The sequence below is a fragment of the Hemicordylus capensis genome, chromosome 2 (assembly GCF_027244095.1).
Source record: "Hemicordylus capensis ecotype Gifberg chromosome 2, rHemCap1.1.pri, whole genome shotgun sequence".
NCBI lineage: Eukaryota > Metazoa > Chordata > Lepidosauria > Squamata > Cordylidae > Hemicordylus > Hemicordylus capensis.
Window position 1 is genome coordinate 344,620,066 of NC_069658.1, and position 19,800 is coordinate 344,639,865.

A 19,800-nucleotide genomic window follows, 5' to 3' on the forward strand; every position below is an offset into this window, starting at 1 on the left:
TTATTAGACTGGTGCGAAGCTTCAACTGGTGCTGAATACTCAGCGCAACCCACCTGGCACTGCATGGAGGCAAATGTTCCCACCACACAGTGCCCAATGCTGATGGGGGTCCTTTAAGGAAAACAGAGCCCTCTTAAGCCCCATCACCATCTTGGGGTCTGTGCACAGAGTGCTAGAAAGTGTGGTCCCTCTCAGTGCTTTCCCCATATGGTGAAAGCATTGGGAAGGACTACACTTCCTAGTACTCCATGCGTGCCATGTTGCTGGGCTTGACAGGCCTCAGTTTCTCTTAAACTGCTCCCTGGCACTGGGAAAAGCAGAGGCCGCGCAAAAGGAAATGGCTCCCACATTGAAGGGTTTTTTTGCCAAAGGGGCCCCTTCCTGAAAAATAGTGAAGATCACTGTCCTATAGTATACATATTTAGTTAAGTATCCTTTTTATGTTTTTGTTTGAGAGTCATGTATCAGATTTGCACAGCTGAGCTGAGATGGGAATTCTGGCGCCTAGTTGACAATGTGGGCAGAGTCGGAGCAGCTATGGGAAACTTCTGGCACGGTTTTTCTCCCTCTGTCCCCAGCTACTTGGTGCTAGCATTTAAAGTTAGATTCTTGCAGCTTAAAGTTACTGCTGGAAAGAAGTAACAAAAGCAAAACAAAAAACTGAAGAATGTAATCATTTTTATTCTACTTAGTGGGAATATCAATTCTACTTATTATTGTTTCTCTTGAAAATATTAATAATGTGTGTTTTAGCACTTCTTGTTAAAACCTTTTCAAAAATGGTTCGACGTCCTAGTAATAAGTTAGTATTTCTTTTCATATGTGTATACGGTACTGTAGTTGGAGCTGATATGTGATGAGACTCCTTAACTCTGTTAAACATTGTAGATGTCTATTCTGATGGCAAAAGGTATATCTTTATGACAATAAAGATACAGTCCTATGTTGTTTTAAACTGTTTCAAGATCTTAAAAAGCGATGAAAGCACACTTGTAATGTGTTTATTCCTTGTATAAACACTTGTAATGTGTTTATTCCTTCTCTCCCCCCACTCTTTACATAAAGAACTAATATATAAAGAAGTAATGGATTGGGAAGAAAGAAATAAGAATGGTTTGGTAAAAGAACAGCCTTCAGGTTAGTCATTGATGTAATGGTCTGCTTTTGTTTTCAGAGGTTGTTTATGATGGGCTCAATCTACTGTCATTAATGATAGAGGTGTGCCAAGGAACTTGTGCCATCCAAATTCTTGTCTCAGTGCAATTTGCTCAGCTTCGGAGCACATACAGATACCTTGCAGTGTATGAAGTGAACTACGGAAGCATACAGGAATCTGACATTTCATGTTTAGCTTTTGAGATAAGAGGAGGGAGGGAGCTGTGAGTAGAGAGATGCATTCTTTCAAAAAATCAAGACATGGAATTGATTGAAACAGTTTCGCTTTGAGAAAACATGCACATACAGTAATCCCTCGACCTACGAACTACTCGACATCCAATGTTTTTGAGTTACGAGCGACAAAAAAGACCGGAAGTAGTTGCCGGTTTAGATTCAGCTTACTCGACCTACGAATTTTTAGATGCGGTTTCCTCGACTTACGAATGTTTCCAGACTTCCGTGGTGCGCACTTCGACTTACGAAAATTTCGACCTCCGAACGTGAGTTCGGAATGGATTAAATACGTAAGTCAAGGGACCACTGTATGCCTGTTTCAGGGGTAATGATCCTGGGTGGTAGGGGAAAGTATTTCACTTTCACTCTGGGGTCAGTCACTGCTCTGGCAGTGGGGAACAAAAGTTCAGTTCCCCCATTGCTTTGTCTGACAAGTTTGGGAAAGAAGAGGAGATTTCTCTCTCTCTCATTGTTCTGAGTGATCTGTGTTGTTTGGAAAGCATACTCTCTTCCAGCAGCAGGCAGGTCCACAATGACAGGAAACAGACATGGTGTGATTGCATTCTTTGATGCTTTGTAGAACAGCGCTCAATGCTTCCTGAAAGATCTCTGCCTGTAGGGCAGTGGGGGAAGACAACACTGTCTGGCATCCCCACCCGCCAGGGTCTGGAGGCTCTGTAACTAGATGTACTGTCTGGCTTGCCCTCTTCAGTAGTGTGAGACTTGTATTCCAAGGAATGTAATGGAGAAGGCTGCATGGGATCCTACAGCTTGGTGACTCTAAATTTTTTTTTTTTTTAAACGTTCTCAGTAATCCCGGTAAGGCAGTGTGAATTGTGAAAGCTGGATAGAATGGAATTGGTTGTGATCTCTGTATGCTTCATTGTCTCTTTGCAGTCCCATATATGGGGTTCGCCATGCACTGACTTGTTCACAGAACCTTCCAGAGGCTGAAGAATGGGATATGCCTTCTCACTAGCATTTTTGGTGTTAAGTGTATCAGCTGAACAGAGAGAGAATAGCCCCTATTCAGCCATTTTTTTAAATGGTTGCTGTAACCGTGTATAGCAGCGCAAATGGATTAGGAACATAGGAAACTGCCATATACTGAGTCAGACCATTGGTCTATCTAGCTCAGTATTGTCTTCACAGACTGGCAGCGGCTTCTCCAAGGTTGCAGGCACAAATCTCTCTCAGCCCTATCTTGGAGAAGCCGGGAAGGAACTTGAAACCTTCTGCTCTTCCCAGAGCGGCTTCATCCCCTGAGGGGAATATCTTGCAGTGCTCACACATCAAGTCTCCCATTTAGATGCAACCAGGGCAAACCCTGCTTAGCTATAGGGACAAGTCATGCTTGCTGCCACAAGACCAGCTCTCCTCTCCCAGACCAGCTCTCTCTCCTGGAAGTCCCACTTCCATCCCATCGCTCACTGTTGTGCTGCACCATCATGCTTATAGGGGCGTTTATTTAGCAGTAGCCCCAGCCTCACAATCACAGAAGTGCCCACTATCATGGAAACAGAGCTTTCTTGTTCAGCCAGACACCACTGTGAGCATGAGTGGCAAAGTACAATGGTAAGTGACGAGTCAAGGGTGGGATTTGTGACCTGTTTGTGCCACTGTACATGGTTACAGCGGTGCTTTTAAAAACATCTGAATAGGGTTAAAGTCTCGCCTGTTCAGTTCCTTTTTGCTTCTTTGGCTGTTTCAAAGTAAGGAGCTTGTGGATTGGAATACACACACACACACACACACACGTAATTTTGCTACTTCATGGAGTAACTGCTGTTTGACTGTCTTTTATGGCACAATGAATTCTTCTCATGAAGTGTGAAGAATTCAAGCATCGCCTCTATTTTAATGTGCCTTGGAGAATGAAACAACTTTGGAGCTTGTACAGTTTGTCAGAAACTTACTAAGAAGACATGAACTGTCTGATGGCCAAGGTTGCCCTGTGAAGGGAAAGCACTGACAGCCACAGAGGTACCCTCACCTAAGACCTCATCCAAACTACCAGCCCCGAGTGCTACACCTCCAAATGTATCAATTAAAATATATTCTGGAGATGGGAGATTTCCTTGCCCACTTTCTGGCTCTTTCATTTCCAAAACCCCTGGGGAAAAGGATGCATGAGATTACTATAAGGGGCTTGGTTACAGAAAAGCTGTCCAAGCCTTCTAATACTAAAGTCTCCCTGAGTTGGGTTGTCACCATATATCTGACTGAACATCTAAAGAAGCACTTGTTGAGTCGGAAAAGAAATGTTATACAGGAAAGAGAAGGCTGAACATACATAGGACTCAACAGAACAACAGGTCTTGGAGAAGTTGCATGGGATACTTGCCATGATAATGAGCCCCTCTCTGTATCTAGGGAATCCAGCAGACAAGGAACTGTATTATTACCTTGAGATTATCCCCCAGAAGTCAGAGGTTAAGATTGGGGAAGGGATGTACTGCTGATCAGCAAACTCCTTTTGAAGTGGAAAAATCCACCAGAAGAGTTGGTAGTTTGGAGGACCCTGTACACTTACCCCTCTTCTCCCTGCCTATCCCCACTCCATGCCCCCCCCCACACACACATACACACACACACGCTATATTGCAGCATGATACTAACAGCAAATAATGCATCACAAGAATAGAGCAGAGTAAATGCTTTCATACACTTGATCCTGCAGACAGCTATAATGCATTATATTGTTTGGGGGGAAATCTCAGAAGCCTTCTTTTCAGAAAGGATTCATGGGAACTCAGGATTACCCTTGGTTATTTGCCAGACTTTTTTGAGGCTGGTTCTTCACCTCCCTTCCACACACCAGTAACTTAGTAAATTTTGGGAAGGGAGAGAAAAGGGAAACCTTCAGCAGATATAACTGATGCTACTGGAGGACTGGGGCAGAGCCAATGAGGTTGTTTACATGACCTCTGAGAGCAACAAAGAGAGGGGGCGAGGAGGCAGGCTAGCACCTAACTCCCCTCGCCCCAGACAATCTGGCGTGGTCCCAGCTGTGCAGCTTGCACGCCACATGACCAGCACTTTCGCAAGCCATGCAATGTTCTGGAGGCCTGGGAAACGCTGCCTGTCCTCTAGAAATCCCACAGTGCACCACATGACGAGCATGGTGCATTGGGGGATTCCCCGAGAAGCAGGTGCTCTAGGCGCCCGGCTTTGTGTCTGCACGTGCCTGGGGACTGGGATAAGAGTCCTTCTTACCCCAGTAAAAGCCCAGAGGGAAACCCTGGGCTACTCAGCAAGGCAATGCCGAGATTGGCCCTTCACATGAGCAGCCTTACCCAGGTAGGGCTGCTCACGTGAATAGCCTCATGATCAGCTCAGCTTTTAAGTCTGAGGCTTCTAAGCTGAGAGAGTTCAGTGCTTGGTGTCAAGTTAGTCAAGTGGATAAGGAATACCTCAAACTCTAGAAGGCTTTGCGAGCAAGTTGGTTCATTCATGTTAACTGCACAAATAATCACTAGTTTGCAGGTATGTGCAGCTCTTGATTTCTGTTGTGACCATTAATTGCAAACAGCTCTGCTTTTAATATATTCAAACAGAGGTCTGCCCATATTTTTCATGGAATAATTGGTGATATTTTTGCATGAAGCTATCCAAAGGAAAAAACAAAAACTTGCTTGTTATAAAGGTGTGCTCTACACCATCCGAAACACAATGTCTTTCTCTTCAAATTTGTTCAAAGTTCAAATAGATGCTTGATTTACACAGCTATTTGCTCTTGAGGCAAACCTTGCAGTGCTGTGTATAACCTTAATAAATAAAACAGTACACTGTTGTGTTTGGCTAACAGATTATTATGGCTCCTAAAATATCATCTATGTTTTCAACCATGTCTTGCCTCAGATTTTCTTATGCTTGGTTTACTTAGCACAGATGCAGCAGTGAATAGCAACACCAGCCCTTCCCAGTCATCATCGATCAATGACATTTCATCCATGTCAACAGAACAAACATTGGCTTCCGACACAGACAGCAGCCTTGATGCTTTGACAGGAACACTTGAAGGATGCCGGTGATCAGCTTTTGCAGATTTAACATTGGCAAAGAAACTTTTTGCTTCTGTTGGGCCTGAATTACTTGTAAGTTTATGGAACCAAGTAGAAAAAAACTCCATGTTCTGCATGTTCCTCTAAAGTGATGCCTGTGATTTTTACTCAGTTGCAATAAGATTCTCTGCTTAATATTATAGAATGAAAGCAACTTTGAATCTCAAGAGGCAAAACATAGTATAGACATTGTCATAACGTATTTCTGTTTTGGCCTATATTATATCAGGTGAGCAGTTAAAGTAATTCCAAACACAAACTAGTTCATGAGCATTTGGTCAGGCTTCTGAAATATACACATAGTCAATGCAAATTTGCAAAAAACCAAACATACAGCAAAAACACCAAAACCATTGTAGGTGGTGTTGAATGTATATCCTCTTAAATGTGTGATTACAGACATCTGCTATATTAGTATATCTTGCTGGAATTCTCAGTACTGTAAAATACAGCGGCAATTGTATCACTCTTCGAGGTCTTTTACTCTTCACCTCTCAATAACTTTGTATACCTTCCCACAGAAGAGACAAAATTGTGAACTTTTGCTTCATCTGTATATCTGAATGTGGCTTTGCTTCTCTGAATGTGCTCTTTCAGTGCTCTTATTTCAAGGGGCAGGTGGAAAAAGTTAAAAAAAAAAAAAGGTAATGGGGATTTTTCTTAAATCTTGCATGCATCTATGAAGTAATCATTAGTGTATATATTTTTTTAAAAAAATAAGGATGTTTTTGTCTTTTTATAAGCAATTCATAAACATGTGTAGGAATCCTTGCCCCCTTCCAACTTCTTTTTAGAAGATGCTCCTGTAATTCTTCTTATTCCTAGTTTGATGTTGACATATAGAATATGATAAAATATGGAGGGGGGGGTGAGTGGAGAGGTTTTGAAGCTTTTCCTGACCACTTAAATCGGTATACAAGTACTTTCTTCCAGTGTGTGTTAAAGGGACCATTGCACAGTACTTCCGGTCTGCCACACACGAGGACGGCAAGGAGGTAACTGCTGCCCCGCGGGACCGTTTTAAAACACAGTGCCAGCGGGGAATACGTGGCGGGGGCGGGGTAAGAGCACCCTCCCCTGTCGTTAAAGCTACTCCCCATCCACCTTGGAACCGGCAGTAGCTGGCTCCGTGCACATCCCTAGAGTTGACATCCAAGTGCTGGTGTTAATGCTATGTGCACCCTGCAGGGAAGGAACGGTTTTGTTGATATGTCCTTCCCTGTGAAACAAACTCTGACTCCTGCAAATATGTACCTGGGGTCACACAGCCCTTAGGGACATATTTTCTGGAGTTACAGTTAGCTTCAGAAAGAAGGGAATATAAATGAAATTGGCCTTCCTCCGTAGTGTGTGCAGTGTTACTACACAGACACTTTATTAGTCTGGATGTTGGCCAGTGTAGATACTTGACATTAAAATAATATTTTCAGGGAAATCCTGAGTGCATCTGCTGGGTGAGGGATGCAGCCCTTCACCCATTTGGCAGCCCTGCTCCATTTACCTAAAAGTATAGTGAAAAGCTGCAGCAGAGTAACTTTTTTCCTTGCTTGAAGTGATGCTTTTATTAAGCCATCAATATAAAACCTGAATGTTTTGAAGACAAGGAGCCCTTTCTCATGAACAGAGAAAGGGCTCCGACGGGGCGAGGGGAGGAATCCTTGAAAACCTTACCTCCCCTGCCCAGACGAAATCCGGCTGCTGCCAATTGCTCCGAGGGTCGGGGTGTTGAGATGTGGCGCCCCGCCCCGCAGAGCTCCAATAATGCACTGCGCAAGTGCATGGTGCATTATGGGGAACCCCCCTCCCCGAGTCTGCTAGCCACATCTGCTTGCAACCGCAGCTGACAGATGATCCAAAAAATTAGATTAGGAGAGTCTAAATATACTGGCTGGCATGTAGACTAACCTGCACCACTAGTTTAATTAACAAAAATGCACACTCAAGAAGGGCACATAGCTAAGCAGCTGCCCAAAGTTGTTCAGTCTCTTGCGCTCGCGCTTCACTTGCACAAGCATTGCATTTGTGCAGCAAGAATAGAGGATAGCTTTGCATCATGCCCTGAAACATAGAGATGGAGGAAGGGGTTTTACAGCATGATTGCGGACACACGCCCTGTTACATCAGTGCAACACTAATCTGGAAGACAAGCTCTGATGTAGTGGAATTGACTGGTGCAGTGAAGCTCTGATGTAGTGGTTGCACTGGTGCAGTGTTAGTCTGGTTGTCAGCCACTGTTTTTGTTGCAGAAGCAGAATTATGCTTACAAATTGAAGGATGGAAGTTTTCACTGAGAATGCATGCTTAAAAACTTGTTTCCCATCCAGATATGGATTTATCCAGTGTAAAATTAAATTAGAACAAAAATAAGGTTATAGGATGTAATGTTAAAGTGTACATTTGATATGATATACATCTTTTTGAAGTTTACATTGTAGTTCTGAAATACAAAAAAAAAAAAAAAGGTGTGTGCGAACTAGCAAATTTTATTTGTCATCCGCCCCATAACAAATTGTTCTCTGGGTGGCTATTTTTATATCTTATACATTTTTATATATGTAGAGCATTCAGAGATTAAGTGTGTAAGAAATTATTTTCTGATTAGATAATGGGGCTATGCACATGGCCGTGCAGGTGGGGAAGAAGGTAGGGTTCAACCACCTTCCCCCAGACAACCACTCGCAGCTCACAAGCCGCGCACCTCCATGACCAGCACTGCCGGGAGCAGCACACATTAATCTCCAGAGATTCCACAATGCACTGTGCGACACATGCAATGCATTGGGGGATTCCCTCAAGAAATGGGCACTCTAGACACCCGTCTCAGTGTGCAGCCAGGTTGGAGGTAGCCCAGCTCACACACGAGCGAGTTAGTGCTCACTCCCTTAACCTCAGCTAGCTGGGCTAAAGATCTGAGCTAGGTGGTGCTGGCCCGCTGGGATCAGGCCCAATTCCGGTGTTTCACACACAGCCTAGCTCAGGCTGGGCGTCCCTAGCCTGGGTTAGGCTGTGCATGAGAACAGCCTGGTCTTGTAGTCAATATATACTAAATGTTGTATAAAATGTGTAGTAATTGGAGTGTGGTCTCATTGTCTTTGCTGTACTCGTGGTAGCAGAAGTGGATGGGACTGCATACTGGATTCATCCTGACCCAAAAAGGGACTCTCCCGCACAGGGTTCTCCTCCCCGCCCCCCCCGCCCCCAAGTTGCGGAGGGAAGTGTTGGAAATATCTCTAGTGAGACAGCGGGCAGGTTCACATGATTTGCCATAAGGCAGTAATATTTAGGAAACATTCTGGGAACTGGGAGCATGCATGACGGCTGAAACTGATGACTGAACCTGCATGACGACTGAACCTGCCCAAGTCTAGTTCCCGTGCCAGCTTATCGAGTTCTGCCTGAGTTTGTCAAGCCAATTTCATAATTTGGTGACAGAAGTCTGCTTGAAATTGGGCAGAACTTGGTAAGCCGGCATAGGAACCAGACTTCAGCAGGCTCAGACATCAAACCTAACAGGAGTGTGTGGTCCTGGTTCTCAGAATTTTACCTAAATATTATCAACTGATTGGGTTGCAGCAGATTGTGTGAACCCACCCAGCATGAGGGCTGGGCTAGCAGGCTTGTCTGTTTAGTGTTGCTGCAAATTTGCACGAGCACGTTTGAGTCGTATGGCATAGGAGCAGGAGGGTTTAGTCATGCAGAAATTACCAGCTGCACACTACTCAACACCTTAAGCAAGCACTTGAGATGTTAAGGCTATGCACACAGACAGCCAAACCCAGGCTAGGGCAGCCCAGTCTGGGTTGGGCTGCCCATGTGCACTGCCAGGGTCAGTTCCGATCCCAGAGCTGCCCTCACAAGTAGCCTGACTTAAACCCTGGCCTTTAGCAAGGTTTAAGGGTGCGAGTGTGCCCTTAACCCCAACGCCGGGATCATGTGTATGCTCTGGCTGCACGCAGTCCAAGCCCACACAATCGGGCGCCTCGAGTGCCCAGCTCCCAGGGGAATCCCCCATTGCACCATGCTCATTGCTTGGCGCATTTTGGGATGCCTTGTCCCAGCAATCCACACTGCTGGATCATGTGGGCATGCAGTGGTATGCCCAAAGGAGAATAGACTGTTGTGTGGGGCAAGGAAGGTCCACCCCTGCCTCCCCACCCGCCACTGCCCTGTTGGTCATGTGAATAGCCTTGTTATGTATAGTTTGAGGTATGGGCTGTATCTGCTTGAATTGATAGAAGCAGGCTGTTGGTGAGCAAGTTCAAATTACAAGAACTTAACTACTGCTCTCCAGTTGAACTTGAACCACCATCATTTCCAGATGCTTATCCTGGGGAACACCTCACCATCCGCACGTTCTGATTTTAAAGAAGCATAGCTTGTGTATCATATCTGCTTCTTTATAGAAGTTAAGAGAGTAAGAATCTAGAAAAAGCTGCCAGTCTAAATTATATATAAGCCTCTGTATGCTTGGGGACTACGCCAAAAACTGTAATTGATGATGATATATATAATTTAGATATCTCCCTCAGGTTCAAAGTACACATTGTACATGGCGCTTCCATCCTCGTATGTTTAAATAGCTGTGCAGGAGGCTGATCAGAATCAAGACCACAACAGAGAGGGGAAAGATACTTACCTCTTTTCCTTTGAGCCGCAGTCTCAATGAAAATTCCGGCTCCAAAGTGCTATTTGCCTTGAAAGAGAATCTCCCATTGCATCTCCCAGCCTAGAGGTATTTGGAAAAATGGGAGGGCAGGAAGAACTCGTTAAAGGAATGCTTGGTTCTGCCCTCCACTCACTTCCTTTTGTCAGTACATTATCTCAATTAAAGATGAACTTTAAACATGAGAGAGTACCTGCGTCTCTGTACTCATAAATTTGTTGTAAGAAGGAAATTGTTGTAAGAAGGAAATTGGTATTTGTAAATTGGACTGCTAGAACAAGGAAACTGGAGGGAGAGGAACCCAGGAATGTTTTTGTGTGTGTGAAAGGAAAGACGTGGCCTTTATACTGAAAACCCTAGGCAAAGCATGTGCTCAAAGGCAACCTGCTCTAGAATTTTAGGTTTGTGAGGAAAAGGGAAACTCTACTTGTTCAGTAGTGATGGGGAGCACTCTGCACATGTTCAGAGGCAATTTAATCTATATATTTCAAGACTCCCTTGTATTAAAAACAGTCTTGAACTAAGCCCTAATGAGTCTTGGCACAAATGAAGTTCAGAGGAAATGGGCAAATGGAGAGCTTGCCTGTTACAAGAAGGCAGGAGGATGGATTGTAGGGTGGTGGTGGTGGTTGTTTTTTACTTAGCCAATTTTTGTGACAAGTTGCTGAAGGAGAAATAGGAGAGAAAACTGAGAGTGGATTGTGAGTGGAGAAGCAGACAGTATGTGTTCTCTGCTTCATTGGCAAACTGGTTAAATCACAAGTGCTGGGATTTTCATCTGTGTGAGAGATTTGCCATTGCTCTGAGCCCTACTTTCTTAGTTTTAAGTGTGTGGATACACTTGTTCAGTGACGAGGGGAACGCACTCTGCATGGCTCAGAGCTCTTTCTCATGATCGGGAGAAAGAACTCAAAAGTGTCGAGGGGAGAAAGCCTCAAAGTGCATACCTCCCCCGCAGACAATCTCCCTGACCTTGCTGGGCGGCCAATTGCCCACCCAGACAACTGCCAGCTGCTCCTGGCAGCATTGGGGGTTTGGGGGCCAGGAGGCCCCCGGAACTCCCATGATGCACCACACAAGTGTGTGGTGCATTATGGGGAGCCTCCCAGCGCAGGCCGGGAGGCGGCAACTCATGTGTAGGTGCTGCACGGAGCGGCACAGCACTGACACACGATCGGTTAGCCAGGGGTAAGAGCGTGCTCAGGCCCTTAAGCCTCTAGCAGCTGGGGTTCCCTGTGGGGTGTGCCACCTCCAGGAGCCACATGGCTCCCAGCAGTTCCCATCTGCAGGAAAGACCGGGCCTGGCTGCTGAAGCGCAGTCTTTGCTGCCCTTGTGAACAGCCTCATTCTCTAGGATTCCTTAGCTGCTCTTTTTCTTAAGTATTCTCTGCCATGGATTCACTAAACTAATCTTTGATTAGTAGTTTGCTGCTGTATACCTTTGCTGTAAATAGGATCAGTACAGTTTCATAGCTTGTTAGTTATAAGTTTATTCGGTCATTGACCAGTAAACATTTACAATAAACCAGTACATATTTTACAAATAATATAACAAAACCTGGCCATAACAGAAATAATATCAGTGTCCTCATTAGTTAAAAGCTAATTTAAATAAAATTCATCAGACTGGCCAGGCAAATTGTCTAACATAGGAGATAAAAGTCTTAAACGGGGTTCCCTATAAAAATCACAATAAAGAATAATGTGCGAGGTGGATTCTATAACCCCTTTGCCATAGCTTGTCTCACTGCTTTTCTCATCTGGACCCAGCTGCTTACGTGGACTTGTAGTTCTACGTTTTGCTTGTTGCTATGTTTGAATTTGAAGATGTTTGGATTTGGAGTGAATTGGCCCTACTGTTGCCCACCTGACTGCACTGATGGGCAGCTGGATTCTGCCCCTGGCCTCATCTACTCATGCACTGATGTGGCCCTATTTTCATCTATGACCTATTGGAGGATATACAGCTATACAGTGGAACTCCTCAGGAGCAACCAAGTGATTGCCTCGACCCAATGAATGACAAACTTGCCAGCTAAAACAACAAATCATTCTATGAGGTAGCGTGTGCTGTCTCCTCATTTTCAGCTATGGATGCTAACCATTTTTATGTTTGCTGTAGAATACCCTCACAACGCTGTCTAAACAGAAAACTGAAATGAGAGGTACCTTCAATCTCTAATCACATCTTTCCCTTGGTATAATGCTATAGCATGTGCCTTGTTCTCACTTTAAGTGAGAGCCTGTGTCTGGGCTGTAGCACTTCAGACTAAAGGTGGTAGCTGGCATGATTGAATGGTCAGTAATAATAATTTAGTGGGGAATAGTCCCAAGACGAAATGGTATAGAAAACCAGTGAAGAAGGATTTGATAATAAATAGTGCATCAGCATACCCACAGATGATAAAAACTCGCATGATGGAGAATATAGTTAAAAGAGCAATAACAGTTTTAGCAGAGGAATATAAAGGAAGGGCCATAGATTTGGGACAAAGTAATGGTTATAGATTTCCCCTAAGGAGAATGAGAAGAATTGAATACGTACCCGGTCTTCCTGTCTGGAGGATTCCATTTATATCTGATAACTTTATTAGACAAAGTCAGAGAACTTTACACAAATATGACATCAAAGCTAATGTAGTAGCCCATTCAGCTCAGACACTGAAACAACAACTGGTGAGAATGAGTTTATATGATAGGAAATGTGAAAGGACAGATTGCCCAGTATGTGAAGTAGGGGAGGGGAGTTGCATGAAAGGAGTCGTGTATAAAAAAACATGCCAAGGGTGTGGGGAGTTTTATGTAGGAGAAATGGGAAGAGAGTTAGTCATCAGATTCAAAGAACACTTGGCAGACACAAAATATATTAATAGAGAGAGACCATGGTCAGTGCACATGGCAAAACAACATGATGGAATAACAATGCCTATTAAAGTGAATGTGTTGGAGGTAGAATGATGCCTGGTGTGAAGAAAAAACAGGGAGGCAGTATATAGAGATAAATTAAAACCCAGTGTAAATGGAACGGAAGAGTTAAGAGAGACAGTTAAGTACATCGGTTATTCAAGGGTGTGTAATGGAATGAAGATAACACAGCTGCATGTCCTTGGCTCACATTTTACTTTCCTCTCCCCGCCTTCCCTTCATCTTTCCATCTGCTTTATTTGTTGATTAAGAAATTCCTACCTGGTTGTGTGTAATTAGAGTGGAAGCTTGAACAATATAAAATTGTGATCCACAGAGAGTTGGAAAAACACGGAATCTGACGTAGTTGATGTTGAATCGTTTGTTTTTATCTGCTTTTTTAATGCAATAAATGAAGGTCCTTAGGGAGAAAGTAATAATTTTTAAAACCCTTCACACTGAAAAGCAGCATGCCAGGGAGAAAGATACTGACTTAGTCTTTCTCTTGATATCTAATTGTCTGTGTGCAGGGAATTTCTTGTCTAGAGGAGCATTTAATCATGTAGAAGGGTACAACTCTAGACTCAGGTTTACCACCTTAGAGTGAATTAGAACATGGCAGGAGTAATATACTGATAGTATTTGTTTTCCCCGCCATTCACTAGCTTTTCACCTTTTTGTGTTTAGAGGTTCAGTTGGTAGATTTCTCTTTCACTCCCTTGTTCACTCAGGGACCCAACTGAAACAGTGCTCCCACCAATTCAGAGGCCTTATTTTGTTGCTTCTTAGCCTCTCTACCCTTCTCTGCTTTGGGCCTATCTGTCCTTTGAGTTGTGAAGAAAAATATACTATCTTGGTCTAGGGCTCTGTCAGTGACTGTGAGATTCAAACCTGCAAGCTGTCTTTTCCCAGTATAGGTAATGGTCTTCAAGACACTACATCAAGTGACAAGGATAACTTTCGCGAAAGCCCAGTTTGTATGAAACTCGCTGAGAAACTTGTTAAGAGGGCAGGTGGGAAATCAAGCACAAGAGGGAAGGGGTGAGGAGTGGGAGTGCATGGTCCTGTAGCCCACTCCTGGTCTTCCTGATCTTTAACCATAGCTAATGTTTGGATAGTGTTATGTCTACACCAGCCTTAAAAATAGTAGTTCAGTTCTAGCACTTACTCATTGAATTTTGGATTTCAGATTCTTAATTGCATAATGGAGACTGATGTGTAAGTATTAGGACAGAGATCAAAGCCTGAAGCGTAAATTTGCACAACTGATCTTGTTGCTACAAAAGAATGTATGTACTGATATAACATGGATTCTAACTTATCCATATTATTTTTAAAGGTCTAGCAGCCAAGCCTATAATATTTTTAGTAAGGTCATTTCTTATATTTAGATCAAGTATATTAAGCATTTTCTGTCTTCTGTTGTCTGCTGTGTCTGAGAAATTTAAATACTGTATTCACATTTCTAAAGCTATGTATGTAAATGAGTACGGTTCTGTCAGTACTAAAATCCCATCAAGAAATTGATTACTGTAGCATGCTCTGACGTATCCCTGAAAACATTTAAACAGTCGTAATTTGACAACAGTTATACTTAACTGCTCACCTGAAAAAGAATATTAAGTTTATTGGCTAGATTCTATACTCTACATACTACTTAAACATGTACTGAGTTGCTGAATAACATTGCAGAGATGGAGTACATTTAAAAACTGTTTTGTTTTGGTATGTGTCCCATGCAGGGGCGTAACTACTATTAGGCAAGGGGAGGCGGCTGCCTGGGGGCCCCCCACGCCTCGAGGGGCCCCCAGAGGCAAGTCACATGTGAAGTGTGTGTGTGTGTGTGTATCAGCGAGGGGCCCGTTTTAAAATTTTGTCTCTGGGCCCACTCCAGCCTTGTTACGCCCCTGGTCCCATGTCATTTCTTCAGAAACATTACAGAAAACAGACACAACCCATTCTCACTCTGAACTGTTTGTAGAAAGTGCTTTAAGGAAATGATTTAGTATGAACATACATATTTATGTTTAATTTATATAAAGAGAGGCATGTGTCTGCATAGATCATATCAAAGAGGTAACTGAGAGCTTTTTTTGTACGTTACAGGAAGCAGTGAAAAAGGAAGCCAGAAGACTTTCTGTGGGGAGATGCATGAAGTGTCCCTTTGCATGATGTTGCAGTAGAAGTTTGAAAAGAGAGCACAAGTTACTAGTGCTTCTTTTGCTGCTTCCCATAACGTGTGAAAAAGCCCTGAGTATTTTGGTGTACACATAGCCTTTGAAATAGTGCCATTTTATTTTAGATAAACCTTTATGGAAGAACACAGGCTGGTTCAACCCAATTACAAGAATGTATGGGCCTGAAAGTTGGTTTTTAGCCTGACCGGGTGTGTGCGTTATGTTTGGTATGGGACTGAGAAAACAAAATGCCTATACCCTCACCGATTCCTCCTTTCAAGTCCCTTGTTGCAGCTGAGGCAATGTAATTTTAAACTAGTTGCTGTTTATTTCTGCATTATTCTTTGTGGAAAGCATATAGAAATTAGAGAGAGTGCCCAGGATCCAAAATGCTAATTTAGGCTCGGGTGTGCCCAGGGGAATGCTTGCTTCTTTTTCCTTTGACTGCAAACACCAGGCTATATCACAAACTGTTTTTGAAACGCCCCTTGATCTCAGATGGAGCTTGCCATGGACTGGGATGTGGGTGGGCTGTTTTCGGTGGAATGCAAGTCGAAAGCTCATTGGACATGTGGAACTAATTGTTCAGTTATTTGGATACAAGCCACAGGGTAGTTGAGTGTGATACACACACAATATGGATATATAGACCTGGGCTACAATTCAGCATTTAATGAATTAAATAGAAAAATCTGTATGCAATCTGCAGACATAGGTTAAGTTGCAATAGCATTCTCCAAAGTTCAGCATCTCTAAAATGAGACATTGGTTTCCTAAAGAAAATTGACCCTTATAATGTGACAGATGTCTGTTGTATGGTGTTCCATATAAAATTTCTTCCAAGTGCAGAAATATCCTTCCCTGACCATGCCACATGGAATACTGGTCGCTGCAGTGCAGTTTATGTAGAGTGACTGAATTGTAAAACATAGAGGTACAGAACTGTAAGTTTAAAAACCTCAACCAACCTTTGTAAATCAAATATCAATGCTGTCTGTAAATTCTACATATAGATGAAGTCAGTGTATGTGGCATGGGATTGATCGGGGCTTGATGCTACACTTAGTGATACTGTTGGAGCCAAATTCTTTCCTGGAATTTGTGTACTTAGATCTTTCTTGAAGTTAATGTGAGGTGCACATCTGCTTCCAGGTGCAGAACTTGGACTCAGAGTCAGTATTCACAGCTCACTCATCTGATCTTTAATTTCATTACTTCACCTTGAATGTTACTGAGATCACTTTTAATTGTTGGGATATGACAAAAATGAACAAAAAATATAAGATAACTTGTTTAGTTCTTCTCTTTCATACTTTTATGTAATTCCATTTTATGCTTGCTATGCATGTTGAGAATCTCTTGTGGTAAAGAATTACAAGACATCTTCTCATACTATAAGTGCAAGACAGGAGAAGAACCCTGAGATATAAGGAGAACCCCTTCTCATTAATGAGCTATAAAAATGTATTTTATTTTTTATAATTGCAATTCTGGTTGTGGATTTTATTGCCACTAACTCATTGTGGATATTGTAGATAAGTTTGAGTCCTCTGATTTCAATGCTTAGATGAACTTTTAAAAATAAAGTACAAAAACACTGTCTTGGAAGTAGTAAGTTAATTGGTTCCCAAACTCATTTGGTTCTAAAATTCAAAACTAAACTGGTTCCAAAACTGAAGAGTAAATACTTAAAATGTATTTAAGATTTAAATTGTATGTTTAAAACTTTAATTTTCACGTTGTCATGCTGCTGCTTAACTTTTCTGAAAGAGTGCCTGCATTTTTGCACAGCAATCTGTTCTGTTTGTTTTTTGAAGCACTTTAGGATTCTTCTAAACACAACCATGCCTTCATTCTATTTTTACACCATTTTTACATATTAAAATTGTTTAGGGTTGATGTAATCCAGCATGAGTGCAGGGCCAGGATATGGAGGGATTTCCATTGCATGTGACAGCCATATCCCCGCAAGAGCATATGCATGGGCACCTTACCAGGCCTGTTGCATCCTTCCCAGATCGTCATCCAGTCTGCTTCCTCTAGTCAAGGAGTGTGAGCTTGGAACTCATACTCTGCCCAAGCGATGCAGGGAGGGCAAGACAGAAATGTTCACTGAAATATCCCAGCATATCGCCTACCTGTCACTTTATGTGCATGCTGGTGGGGGAGGGTGGAAACAGAGCTCTCATTCTCCATGCAGGATCCCTTCACATGTTGGCTCTGAGTCCATTGTAGGATAGATTAAGTTTTTTGTGCTGAGGGGTTTGGCAGGGCACGGGGAAACTCTCTAGTTTAAGGCAGTAGGCATATCACTTTTTTAAAAAAAAAAGTTTTATAACATTTAGGGCATGCATTTTTAAGGTTAGCTGGGAGTATCTTTTCTGAAATATCAGGCTAAATGTCAAATTCCAGAGTTAAGTGCTCATTAAATCTGACTAAAATCAGTGCTCACTGACCATAAACATTTAGGTGTGAGCTTGTTTAGTTTATTTCAATGGGACTTCAGTGCATTACATCTTTCTAGGTTAGATTAGGAGTATCCATGCTAGCAATCAGGTCCTTGGTTAGATTTTTGTTTTTAATATTTATAGTACCGAAGTACCCAGATAAGTGTGCAGGAATCAAACTCCTTCTTGAACATGAGGATCGGATCCCATCTCAATGAGAAGCCCTGGTCCTGCCAATGTTGTTGTTCTCACAAGTGCACATGAATGTTTGCAGAAATAGGGCTTAAGTGCTGCACTGTGTGCCTTAGACTGAAACACAGGGGACAGTTTGATCATCTTTCTCCCATTCATAATGAAGGTGAACTGTGTGCATTAATGGTGGCCATATTTGCTGTGGGAGTGCACATGAAAGATGAAGCTTTTTCATAGCTGATATACTTTCATAGCTGATATACTTCCAGCTTATTCATATAGCTGATATTGCAGTGAGGTGCTCTCATCTCTTAGGGGAAGCAGTGGTGGCTAAAACAAATGTGCACAATTTTTAAAATGAATTTTTGATGCCTAGATGACTTTTTCAACAAGAATTGGCATAGCAATATGGTTGACATTTTTATATACATATATTTTTTACTGGTTGACGGTTTATGTTTAGCTATTGTACTTTTCCAGAGTTTCTGAGTTTTTCTTCTCAAAAGATAATGTGGCATATTAGAGAAAGTGTAGGTTTCTACAAAAGGCTGTTGCCTCTTTGGAGTATTTTACTGGGTAATGCATGAAGCTTATTTTCAAGGGCCAGACATAACTGGTGAAAAGTGTCATAGATCTACCTTTTGGTCAGTGAAGTACTGAAATAAAGGCAATACACAAAGCCATCCGGTATAACAAAACCATCTGAAGTTTTAGAGGAACTTTTGAACATTTCGCTGTATTTTCCTTCCCTAAAACCAAAATATTATCTAGTGGCAAGCACTCGTGGTCTGGTTAGTACCCGCCCCCACAAAAGGTCTCTACTGCTTTCCAAAAGTTAGCTCGCATTACCTTAGCATGCTGCTGCCAGATAGCTTTTTGCAATATTTTGCAGTGGCATGCTAATTCCAGTGGCAGGATGCATGATGTTTCACTTGGGATGTTTTCATGGGCAGCATCCAGACTATGTTAGTCAGGACTAAGTCCCATTGAAATTAACTAATGTGGTCATGACTAATTTGTCTCACTGGCCCACTTGTTGCGTAGGCTTAGGAGGATGTCGCAAGAACCCTGCCTCGCTAGGAGCTGGTAAACTACCTGTGCTCAAGGCTAGTCTTGTAGCGCAGCACATGAGGAAGGGGTGAAGATGCCATTTTTGCCTCTCCACCCTTCCTGCAAAAGCCATTTTTGTTGCCAAGAATGGGTCCCTTGGATCATGCAACCCCCAAGAACATATTCCTGGCAACAAAAAGGGCTTTTGCAGGGAAGGGGGAGAAGCAAATATCAGGCCTTCACAGCGCAGTACACAGGGATAGGGCATGCCTTGACTTCTCTCCTAAGCCTGCTTAACACGTGGATCATTTATTTTGATGGTGCTTAGTCATAGTTAACTAGTCTGAATGCTGGTGTATCTGTAATAATCCCCCAAACATCACTATGGATTGAAAGGAACCCCTAGTTCTTATGTGAATTGACCTGAATTATCCTGAGTCATTATGGAAATCAGGATGCAGCCACAGTAGTTGACAATAGAAGCCTTCACCTAAAAGATTTTCCAGTCACATTAAACAATCCAGATAAACTTCTGGCGTAGGGCAGATTGCATTGGAAACTTCGCTGCACAAGCCCTATAGAAATAAATACACTTTAGAGAGCTCTCATTAATGTCAGTGTAGCTTACAGAAAAGGACTGAGTACACTATGCCTATAAGCTAAGTAAGTGAACTGTTGAGTGCTCTGTGTTTAAAAAGTTTAACAAATGGCCTTAAAGATTGTTTCCTCATTTGCATTTTTATAGTCTCTTCAGATTTTCCCCATAAGCCTCCATTTTACAATATTGTTTATTCCCTGCAAAATGTGTATTGCAATGTATGTGCCTGTATTCAAATAAATACATATATAAATTATCACAGAAAAATAGCATCAAGCCCTAATATCTGTATCCTGTTTGAGTATCTGGCCGT

General features: G+C 42.6%; 1 protein-coding gene across 4 annotated transcripts in view; it reads left to right on the top strand.

Moving 5' to 3' along the window:
• MAPK9 (mitogen-activated protein kinase 9) overlaps nucleotides 1-16,802 on the top strand; it is a 72,809-nt gene extending 56,007 nt beyond the window's left edge. For 3 of the 4 annotated variants that reach the window (XM_053292597.1, XM_053292596.1, XM_053292598.1), the window contains exons 11-13: nucleotides 1,066-1,137; nucleotides 5,284-5,489; nucleotides 15,130-16,802. In XM_053292597.1, the coding sequence (XP_053148572.1) occupies nucleotides 1,066-1,137; nucleotides 5,284-5,426 (215 nt within the window). In that variant the 3' untranslated portion in view covers nucleotides 5,427-5,489; nucleotides 15,130-16,802. Of the gene's footprint in view, nucleotides 1-1,065; nucleotides 1,138-5,278; nucleotides 5,490-15,129 lie in introns of those variants that run through there. The other variant, XM_053292599.1, reaches the window with a different exon arrangement.
• Nucleotides 16,803-19,800: the final 2,998 nt, after the last annotated feature.